At 52.5% G+C, this 12,178-nt stretch overlaps 1 protein-coding gene across 1 annotated transcript in view; it reads right to left on the bottom strand.

Annotated features, from left to right (window-relative positions):
* Positions 1 to 3,780, bottom strand: part of bin3 (bridging integrator 3) — a 112,512-nt gene extending 108,732 nt beyond the window's left edge. The window contains exon 1 of the mRNA XM_068001008.1: positions 3,691 to 3,780. Coding sequence (XP_067857109.1) covers positions 3,691 to 3,698 — 8 coding nt within the window. The 5' untranslated portion in view covers positions 3,699 to 3,780. The remainder of the gene's footprint in view (positions 1 to 3,690) is intronic.
* Between the last annotated feature and the right edge of the window lie 8,398 nt (positions 3,781 to 12,178).

Here is a 12,178-nt window from a genome sequence, read left to right as displayed (position 1 = left end):
TGAGCCGTGGCTCAGTGGGTAGCACTCTTGTGTCTGAGTCAGAAGGTCGTGGGTTCAAGTCCCACTCCAGGGGCTTGAGCACAAAATCCAGGCTGACACTCCCAGTGCAACACTGAGGGAGCGCTGCACTGTCAGAGGTGCTGCCTTTCGGATGAGATGTTAAACCGAGGCCCCGTCTGCCCTCTCAGGTGATCGTAAAAGATCCCATGGCACGAGACCTGGCCAATATTTATCCCTCAACCAGCATCACAAACAGATTATCTGGTCGTTATCTCATTGCTGTTTGTGGGACCTTGCTGCGTTCAAATTGGCTGCTGTGTTTCCCGACAAAACAGTGATGACACTTCTTAATTGGCTGTAAAGCGCTTTGGCGGTCCCGAGGTCATGAAAGGCGTCATATAAATTCAAGTATTCTCTTTCTTTCTATGACCAAGTTATCCCTCCTATTCTCCTTCCTTGGCTCAGCAGCCATTCTCCTCAGGCCTGTCTGGGAAGTGCTTTGGGACATTTCCTACATTAAGGGCACCATATAAATGCAAGTTGTTGGAATAGTCGACAACAGTATTTGAACCAAAAACTAGTTGGATAATAAGTGACCAATAAGAAATCTTAACTACAATGCCCATCACTTTCAGCCCCTGAAAATAGACTGCATTTTCCTTTATCTGCGCTAAGCACAGCACCACTTCACTGAGAAAGAGTCAATGCTGCAGATGGCACATAAATGCTATGTATGAAAGAAATACCTTGCATTTTTACAGTGGCTTTTAAGACCTCAGATGTCCCCGAAGCACTTCACAGCCAATTAAATACTTTTGAAGTGTAGCCACTGTTGCATTGTCGGGAAAACAATTTGCTCACAGCAAGATCCCACAAACAGGAAGAGATAAGTGACCAGATGAGCTGTTTCTGAGATATTGGTTGAGGGCTAATATTGGTCAAATAGTGCCATTTGATCGTTGAAATCCATTTGACTGGTGGATCGGGCCTTTTGGTCACCTGTCCTAATATTTCCTTATGTGGCTCGGTGCCAACTTTTGTCTGATTACGCTCCTATGAAGTGCCTTGGGACATTTCACTACGGGAAAAGCGCTATATAAGTTGTTGTTGTACTCTGTCTTGGATGTAGTGCATAAATACAGTATGCAGCATTGAGATATAAACAGTGGGCTTTGGAAAGGTGACTTCATAACGTATACATATATATATACTGAACAGAGTCACAGCTAAAGGATACACAAGCGAGACTTGTGGGTTAGAATTTATATCCCACAGTCAACTGACCTTCTAACTCACAAGAGCCCCAGTCAGTGCCTGCGATGAGGAGATAAATCATATTCCACCGTCTATAAATCATATTCCACCGTCTATAAATCATATTCCACCGTCTATAAATCATATTCCACCGTCTATAAATCATATTCCACCGTCTATCTTTACACCATTCCAATATTTCTACACTTGAAAAGTACTTAATGGGCTGCAAAGTGCTTTGGGACATCCTGAGGTGGTCAAAGACACAAAATGCAAATTTCTTTCCCAACAAATGGCAAAATAAATCTGATAAATAAGTTAACAAAAACACTCCTAGGGTGCATTATATCATGTGTGGTTTGGTTTCAGTGCAGTTGGAGATCGGATGGGTGTGAATCGGTTTGTGTGTGACATGGGTTCAACATGTTTGTTTATTCTGTGAACTCATCAAATCAACTTTCAACAGAATGACAGCCATTGTAAAAACAATCTGACAACTGAACCAAGGCAACCTGCAACCCCAGTGGCTCTGCTGTTGTATTAGAGTGGAAGGTAAGTGGGGACTTTGTAAATAATTGCACAAACTAAAACCCAAAATTCTAAGTGAATGCCTGACGACCACATCGTCCCAGACTCAGTCCTGCTCCCCATCCCTACCCTCATCGCAATACTGTATCCAGTTCCAATCGCACACCGAGCCCCCTCCACTTCAGTCCCTGTCCCAGCTCCCTCAATCCGTGTCCCAGGCCCAAGATGAGGCAACCCTTCTCCCAGTCTTCCTCCCTCGAGAGTCCCCCTTCTCCTCAGTCCCAGGACTAGACACCACCCCCAACCCTGTCTTCAGTCCCCCAACCTTCTCCCACCCAGGATTAGGCACACTTTCTTCTCCCCACCCCCACTTACAGGACTAGGAAGCATTTCTCTCTCTCGTCCCAGGACAAGGCACTCTTCCCTTTCCCTCCACCCAAATCCTCCCTTTCCCTCCCCCCCCTCTCTCCAGGCCCAGGTCGAGACACCATTTACCCCTCCCTCTCTCCAGCCCCAGGTCTAGACACCCTTTACCCCTCTCTCTCCAGCCCCAGGTCAAGACACCCTTCACCCCCCTCTCTCTCCAGCCCCAGGTCTAGACACCCTTTACCCCTCTCTCTCCAGCCCCAGGTCAAGACACCCTTTACCCCTCTCTCTCCAGCCCCAGGTCAAGACACCCTTTACCCCTCTCTCTCCAGCCCCAGGTCGAGACACCCTTTACCCCTCTCTCTCTCCAGCCCCAGGTCAAGACACCCTTCACCCCCCTCTCTCTCCAGCCCCAGGTCTAGACACCCTTTACCCCTCTCTCTCCAGCCCCAGGTCAAGACACCCTTTACCCCTCTCTCTCTCCAGCCCCAGGTCTAGACACCCTTTACCCCTCTCTCTCCAGCCCCAGGTCAAGACACCCTTTACCCCTCTCTCTCTCCAGCCCCAGGTCAAGACACCCTTTACCCCTCTCTCTCCAGCCCCAGGTCGAGACACCCTTTACCCCTCTCTCTCTCCAGCCCCAGGTCAAGACACCCTTTACCCCTCTCTCTCCAGCCCCAGGTCGAGACACCCTTTACCCCTCTCTCTCCAGCCCCAGGTCGAGACACCCTTCACCCCTCTCTCTCCAGCCCTAGGTCTAGACACCCTTCACCCCTCTCTCTCCAGCCCCAGGTCGAGACACCCTTTACCCCTCTCTCTCCAGCCCCAGGTCAAGACACCCTTTACCCCTCTCTCTCTCCAGCCCCAGGTCAAGACACCCTTCACCCCTCTCTCTCCAGCCCCAGGTCTAGACACCCTTTACCCCTCTCTCTCCAGCCCCAGGTCGAGACACCCTTTACCCCTCTCTCTCTCCAGCCCCAGGTCAAGACACCCTTTACCCCTCTCTCTCCAGCCCCAGGTCGAGACACCCTTTACCCCTCTCTCTCCAGCCCCAGGTCGAGACACCCTTCACCCCTCTCTCTCCAGCCCTAGGTCTAGACACCCTTCACCCCTCTCTCTCCAGCCCCAGGTCGAGACACCCTTTACCCCTCTCTCTCCAGCCCCAGGTCAAGACACCCTTTACCCCTCTCTCCCTCCAGCCCCAGGTCAAGACACCCTTCACCCCTCTCTCTCCAGCCCCAGGTCTAGACACCCTTTACCCCTCTCTCTCCAGCCCCAGGTCAAGACACCCTTCACCCCTCTCTCCCTCCAGGCCCAGGCCCGGGACCAGGCCCAGGCCCAGGCCGCCTCCTCCAGCTCCAGTCGCGGTCTCACACTGACTCTGCGCCCCGGCGCTTTATTTCCGGAAGCGCGGCCCAACAACAGCGGCCGCCCGGGACCGACCCGGCTTCTCTCTTAATGCCTCGGGAACCGGCTCCGCACGGCGGGGGGGGGGGGGGGAGAGAAGCCGGGAGCCGGGGCCCGGGCCCTGCCGCCACTCACCAGCTCATTCTGCCGGCCGCTCGCCGCCTTTTCTCTCGGCCTCCAAATTTTCCGCCCGTCTCCTGTCAACGCGTCACCTCGAAACGGGGGTCAGGGGGCAAAGGGCACGCCGGGGTCATGGGGCGGTGACGTCACCCCAGCTGTGGCAAGGGCAGCAATTGTTCCAGATCAAGAGTGGAGCCCCATCCCTGCACAGGAACAGTGAAGAGCCCTCTGAGTGACATTAATGAGACTGAGACACGAATGCACAATAAAACCGAGATGATTAGTGGTAAATATTAAACTACAGCAAAAAAAAAAATGCAGGTAAATATTGCATTTGGCAGAAAAACACAGGCAAACCTCCCATGGCATTGCTCGCGGTGAGTCGGTGCACAGTGTTTTCTCGCAGGGGATGGTCTCAACACACCCTGCTGGGGAAAATACGACGGACGCAAAGCCAGACACTCATTACGAAGTTCATGCTCTACGCAAGACATTTATATACATTTGCAATTCCCTCGGTGAGTCAGAAGCGTGACAGCTGAAGCGTGACAGGACGTAAACGTGATGCTCGCAGGAAGTGCACGCACGAGACCTTTAATAGAGAAAAAAGAACTTGCATTTATATAGCGCCTTTCACGACCTCAGCACATCCCAAAGTGCTTCACAGCCAATTAAGTACTTTCGAAGTGTAGTCACTGTTGTGATGTAGGAAACGCAGCAGCCAATTTGCACACAGCAAGATCCCACAAACAGCAATGAGATAAATGAATAGATAATCCAGTTTTAGGGATATTGGTCGAACGATAAATATTGGCCAGAACACCAGGGAGAACTCCCCTGCTCTGTTTCAAATCGTGTTGTGGGATCTTTGACATCCACCTGAGAGGGCAGGTGGGGCCACAGTTAAACATCTCATCCAAAAGATGGCACCTCCGACAGTGTAGCACTCCCTCAGTACAGCACCAGCATCATCCGAGATTATTTGCTCAAGGTCTCTGGAGTGGGGCTTGAACCTACGACCCTCTGATTCAGAGGCAAAAGTGCTGCCAAATGAGCCATGGCTGATAATATATTAATGTGATTATCTCTGGTAAAAGTTCGACTTAAAACAAAAATCAAAGTAACTGTAGAAAAGTAAAAGTAAGTTATTGTTTGTACCCTTGCATCAAATATTTGGAAAGAAGTAAAGGGAAACGAAACAAACTGATTACACACAAAATCAGTGTTCGAAAATAAGTTTTCCTGTGAAGAACAGGAATTTGTAAATATAACGAACAAGTATTTATCTTTGATTAACAATACATTGTTTTTATTTTTCACTCCAACAGAGAACCCAAAGAAAACAACCTAATGTATGAAATAGATTATCCATTGTCCTCATGTAACACTTTTGAAAGTTCCTTGACGACCAGAGAATCAACATAAAACAACCGATCAAGAACACTTGGGTATCTCATCATCAGAAATTGTTCATTTTCTTTTAATAATAAGGCAAAGCCTAAGAAATAACCTCTCAGAAACACAACAGCGTTCCACAATATGCACTATCTGTGGCTCAGTCTCTCAGACAACCTGACCTCTCTGTGTGACCTCGCTTTTTGTATGGTTCTAAAGCTGCCTGATTGCGTGTTACCTGGAAATATTTTGATTCATTGTCATTAACGCGGATCCGAAGTTTTCAAGCCTCATTGTGGAGAGAGTGACAGCAATTATTGAGAAAATTCTGGGAAGCCTTGCAAATATTGACCTACTCCCAGAGAGCCAAACTCAAACACACACCCAGGAACCCACACAACACTGTCACACTCACAGAGACCCACACAAATACTGAAACACTCCCAGAGAGCCCCACAAATACCAACACACTCCCAGAGAGCCCCACAAATACCGACACACTCCCAGAGAGCCCCACAAATACCAACACACTCCCAGAGAGCCCCACAAATACCGACACACTCGCAGAGAGCCCCACAAATACCAACACACTCCCAGAGAGCCTCACAAATACCAACACACTCCCAGAGAGCCCCACAAATACCAACACACTCCCAGAGACCACCACAAATACCAACACACTCCCAGAGAGCCCCACAAATACCAACACACTCCCAGAGAGCCTCACAAATACCAACACACTCCCAGAGACCACCACAAATACTGACACGCTCCCAGAGACCCCCACAAATACCGACACACTCCCAGAGAGCCCCACAAATACCGACACACTCCCAGAGAGCCTCACAAATACCAACACACTCCCAGAGACACCCACAAATACCAAACCACTCCCAGAGACTCCCACAAATGCTGACATACTCCCAGGGCTCGATTTTACCGTCGGGTTTCCTGTGGGTTTCCAGCGGGGGGGCCCCGAAAATCCCGATATCCAGGCACGTGACCGGATCGCGCCACGATCCCGCCCACTTCCGGGTTCCCGATGACGTGCGGGGGTGCGTGCGCAGCCCCCGCTGGTGGGAATCCCGCAGGCAATTAAAGCCAGCGGGATGCCACTTGAGGTTATTTATTTTGCTTGTTCAGGTCATTAACTGACCTGATTAAGGGACTGTGTGTGATTTTGGAGAAACATGGGACTGTTTCACACACTGGGGGAAATACTCCCAGCTCGAATGGACGTGTTGCAGCCGTCAGCCTGTGGCAGCTGCAAAGGTCCATTTGACAGGTGGGGGGGGGGGGGGGGGGAGACCCTCACCCATTGCAGGAGGCCGCTCTGTCACTTGGGACAAAGTTTGGCCTCCACCACCCCCCTCCGGACGGTCAAAGTCACCAACCTGCACACTTACCCCGGGGTCCGGAGACATGTACCTACCTTGCGGACCCCCTCAGATGTACATATTGCGGGTGGGGGCCGCCGTAGCTGCAGTCATGACCTCCTCGGAGGGCGAACAGCATCACCAGCCTCGCCATCCACGCCGTCCACCTCTGACACGTGGAGCTCCACAACAGAGTGCTGTGACACATCCACCTGTACAGCAGGAGGGAGGGCTACCGCAGAGAGAGACGCGTCGCAGAGGGCACTACCCTCGCCACAGGGTCCACAGACCGAGGCTCAGCCTCCTGGACCTCTCCGAGCAGCAGTGCACACGGAGGCTCAGAGTCAGTCGACATGTAGTCGTGGACATCTGCAGCCTCCTTCATGCCGAGCTGCTCCCGGCTGGCCCCAGCATCAACTGCTTACCTGTCACTGTCAAAGTCACCACTGCCCTCCACACCTTCTCCTCCGCATCCTTCCAGGGTGCAGCCGGCTACACCGCCGATGTCTCTCAGTCGTCTGCGTGGAAGAGCCCTGCAAATACACCTGCACCTACTCTGCAGTAACACAATGGGTGGCATCAGTGGTGGGTCCTCATAGTGATACCCAGGAGCGGGCATTATTGGACACAATAGACAGGATTCGCGGAGACATGGCAGTGGTGGTGCCAATATAATGTGTGCTGTTTGTTGCTCTGAAATTCAATATAGGCAACACCCATGACAAACCCTCAGACACCCTTGTGCATTCCCTTCATGCTCACGACACGTTTGCCTTACGCTGCCGACTGCACATATGTGATGCATGCCCTGTGGCTGCAGCACAGGTGGTGGCAGGTTGAGTGAGGCTGGCCGTGAGGGAGATGCACGAGAGGGTGAGTATGGGATAGAGCCATGAGATTGTATGAGGATTGGGTTGCGTGTTAGTGGCGGGGTGAGTACTGGCGAGGTGAGTAGGTGGAGGTAAGATGAGGATGGGGTTTGAGTGGGTATGAGGGGTGATGTGACAGAGTAGTGTTGGCGGTGCCGAAGGAGATGTGGGGTGGGGGCAGTGTTGTGGCAGAGGAGTGTAGGGGAAAGACTACGTGTTCTCACTGTGGCTGACCTACTGCGGTCATTGGAGCGCCTCCTGCACTGTATGCAGGTGGGCGATATGTTGGTGGCGCAGGTGACCCCCTCTGCCACCTCGAGCCAGGCCTTCCTGGTGGCAGAGGCAGGCCGCTTCCTCCCACCCGCCGGGTGGAAGATCTGTGTCCCCCCCCTCCTCCTCACCCCATCTGATGATACCTGGGGTGAGGCATCATTAAACTGGGAGCAGCCTTCCCCCTGGGCTGCTCCATGCTGTAATTTGTTCCATTGGTTGCAGCATCTGTCAGTGGAGGACTGCCCCTTTAACTAGAGAGCCTCCAGCTGACAGATGGTACTGCGCATGAGCAGCCCACCCGACGCGCAGGCCAGCAGCGTGGACCCCGGAGGAGCAGGTAATTGATTCCTATTAGTGGGTTGCCTGCGACGATCGCGCGGGCAACCCACTAATTTCACCGGGCGTGTTGACCACGCTCCCGAAACCCAACCCGCCGGAAACCCGCAGGCCTGCTAAAATCAGGCCCCCAGAGTCTCCCACAAATACCAACACAATCCCAGAGACCCCCACAAATACCGACACACTCCCAGAGACTCCCACAAATATCAACACACTCCCAGAGACCCCCACAAATACCAACACACTCCCAGAGACACCCACAAACACCAAACCACTCCCAGAGACTCCCACAAATGCTGACATACTCCCAGAGTCTCCCACAAATACCAACACAATCCCAGAGACTCCCAAAAATACCGACACACTCCCAGAGTCTCCCACAAATACCAACACAATCCCAGAGACCCCCAAAAATACCGACACACTCGCAGAGACCCCCACAAATACCGACACATTCCCAGAGACTCCTACAAAGACCGACACACTCCCAGAGAGCCCCACAAATACCGACACACTCCCAGAGAGCCCCACAAATACCGACACACTCCCCGAAACCCCCACAAATACCAACACACTCCCAGAGACTCCCACAAATGCTGACACTCTCCCAGAGTCTCCCACCAATACCAACACACTCCCAGAGACTGCCACAAATACCGACATACTCCCAGAGAGCCCCACAAATACCAACACACTCCCAGAGACTGCCACAAATACCGACACACTCCCAGAGAGCCCCACAAATACCAACACACTCCCAGAGACTGCCACAAATACCGACATACTCCCAGAGAGCCCCACAAATACCGACACACTCCCAGAGACCCCCACAAATACCGACACGCTCCCAGAGACCCCCACAAATACCGACACGCTCCCAGAGACCCCCACAAATACCGACACACTCCCCGAGAGCCCCATAAATACCGACACACTCCCAAGGACCCCCACAAATACCGACACACTCCCAGAGAGCCTCACAAATACCGACACACTCCCAGAGACTCCAACAAATACCGATACACTCCCCGAGAGCCCCATAAATACCGACACACTCCCAAGGACCCCCACAAATACCGACACACTCCCAGAAACCCCCACAAATACTTACACACTCCCGGAGACCCCCACAAATACTTACACACTCCCAGAGACCCGCAGAAATACCAACACACTCCCAGAGACCCCCACAAATACTTACACACTCCCAGAGACCCACAGAAATACCAACACACTCCCACAGACCCCCACAAATACTTACACACTCCCAGAGACCCGCAGAAATAACAACACACTCCCAGAGACCCCCACAAATACCGACACACTCCCAGAGACCCCCACAAATACCGACACACTCCCAGAGACCACCACAAATACCAACACACTCCCAGAGACTCCCACAAATACCGACACACTCCCAGAGACCACCACAAATACCAACACACTCCCAGAGACTCCCACAAATACCGACACACTCCCAGAAAGCTCCACAAATACCGACACACTCCCAGAGAGCCCCACAAATAACTACACACTCCCAGGGACCCACATAAATACCGACACACTCCCAGAAAGCTCCACAAATACCAACACACTCCCAGAGGCCCCCACAAATACCGACACACTCCCAGAGACCCCCACAAATACCGACACACTCCCAGAGAGCCCCACAAATACCAACACACTCCCAGAGACACCCACAAATACTGACACACTCCCAGAGAGCCCCACAAATACCGACACCCTCCCAGAGACACCCACAAATACCAACACACTCCCAGAGACCCCCACAAATACCGACACACTCCCAGAGAGCTCCACAAACACTGACACGCTCCCAGAGAGCCCCACAAATACCGACACACTCCCAGGGACCCCCACAAATACCGACACACTCCCAGAGACCCTCACAAATACCGACACACTCCCAGAAACCCCCACAAATACTGACACACTCCCGGAGACCCGCAAAAATACCGACACACTCCCAGAAACCCCCACAAATACTGACACACTCCCAGAGACTCCCACAAATACCGACACACTCCCAGAGACACCCACAAATACCGACACACTCTCAGAAACACCCACAAATACCAACACACTCCCAGAGAGACCCCTAAATACCGACACACTCCCAGGGAACCCCACAAATACCGAAACACTCCCAGAGACCCCCATAAATACCAACACACTCCCAGAGATTCCCACAAATACCGACACACTCCCAGAGAGATCCACAAATACTGACACACTCCCAGAGAGCCCCACAATTGCCAAAACGCTCCCAGAGACCCCCACAAATACCGACACACTCCCAGAGACCCACACAAATACCGACACACTCCCAGAAAGCCCCACAAATACCGAAACACTCCCAGAGACCCCCACAAATACCGACACACTCCCAGAGACCCCCACAAATACCGACACACTCCCAGAGACCCCCACAAATACAGACACACTCCCAGAGACTACCACAAATACCGACACACTCCCAGAGACCCCCACAAATACCGACAAACTCCCAGAGACCCCCACAAATACCCACACACTCCCAGAGAGCCCCATAAATACCGACACGCTCCCAGAAACCCCCACAAATACCGTCACACTCCCAGAGAGCCCCATAAATACCGACACACTCCCAGAGAGCCCCACAAATACCGACACACTCCCAGAGAGCCCCACAAATACCGACACACTCCCAGAGAGCTCCACAATTGCCGAATCACTCCCAGAGTCTCCCACAAATACGTACACACTCCCAGAGACCCGCAGAAATACCAACACACTCCCAGAGACCCGCAGAAATACCGACACACTCCCAGAGACCCGCAGAAATACCAACACACTCCCAGAGACCCCCACAAATACCGACACACTCCCAGAGAGCCCCAGAAATACCAACACACTCCCAGAGACCACCACAAATACTGACACGCTCCCAGAGACCCCCACAAATACCGACACACTCCCAGAGAGCCCCACAAATACCGACACACTCCCAGAGAGCCTCACAAATACCAACACACTCCCAGAGAGCCCCACAAATACCAACACACTCCCAGAGACACCCACAAATACCAAACCACTCCCAGAGACCCCCACAAATACCGACACACTCCCAGAGACCCCCACAAATACCGACACACTCCCAGAGACCACCACAAATACCAACACACTCCCAGAGACTCCCACAAATACCAACACACTCCCAGAGACTCCTACAAATACCAACCCACTCCCAGAGACTCCCACAAATGCTGACATACTCCTAGAGTCTCCCACAAATATCAACACACTCCCAGAGACCCCCACCAATACCGACACACTCCCAGAGAGCCCCACAAATACCGACACACTCCCAGAGAGACCCACAAATACCGACACACTCCCAGAGATCCCCACAAATACCGACACACTCCCAGAGAGCCCCACAAATACCGACACACTCCCAGAGACTCCCACAAATACCGACACACTCCCAGGGAACCCCACAAATACCGACACACTCCCAGAGACCCCCACAAACACTGACACGCTCCCAGAGATTCACACAAATACCGACACACTCCCAGAGACCCCCACAAATAACGACACACTCCCAGAGATTCACACAAATACCGACACACTCCCAGAGACCCCCACAAATACCGACACACTCCCAGAGACCCCCACAAACACTGACACGCTCCCAGAGATTCACACAAATACTGACACACTCCCAGAGACCCACACAAATACTGACACACTCCTAGAGACACCCACAAATACCGAAACACTCCCAGAGACCCCCACAAATACCGACACACTCCCAGAGACCCACACAAATACCGACACACTCCCAGAGAGCCCCACAAATACCCACACACTCCCAGAGACCCCCACAAATACCGACACACTCCCAGAGACCCCCTCAAATACCAACACACTCCCAGTGAGCCCCACAAACACCCACACACTCCCCGAGACCCCCACAAATATCGACACACTCCCAGAGACCCCCTCAAATACCAACACACTCCCAGAGAGCCCCACAAATACCAACACTCTCCCAGAGACTCCCACAAATACCAACACACTCCCAGAGACTCCCATAAATACCGACACACTCCCAGAGAGCCCCATAAATACCGACACACTCCCAGAGACCCCCACAAATACCGACACGCTCCCAGAGAGCTCCACAAATACTGATACACTCCCAGAGAGCCTCACAAATACCGACACACTCCCAGAGACTTGCAC

Source organism: Heptranchias perlo, chromosome 20 (genome assembly GCF_035084215.1).
Source record: "Heptranchias perlo isolate sHepPer1 chromosome 20, sHepPer1.hap1, whole genome shotgun sequence".
In the NCBI taxonomy this organism is placed as follows: domain Eukaryota; kingdom Metazoa; phylum Chordata; class Chondrichthyes; order Hexanchiformes; family Hexanchidae; genus Heptranchias; species Heptranchias perlo.
This window is presented reverse-complemented; position numbering and strand designations above follow the sequence as displayed.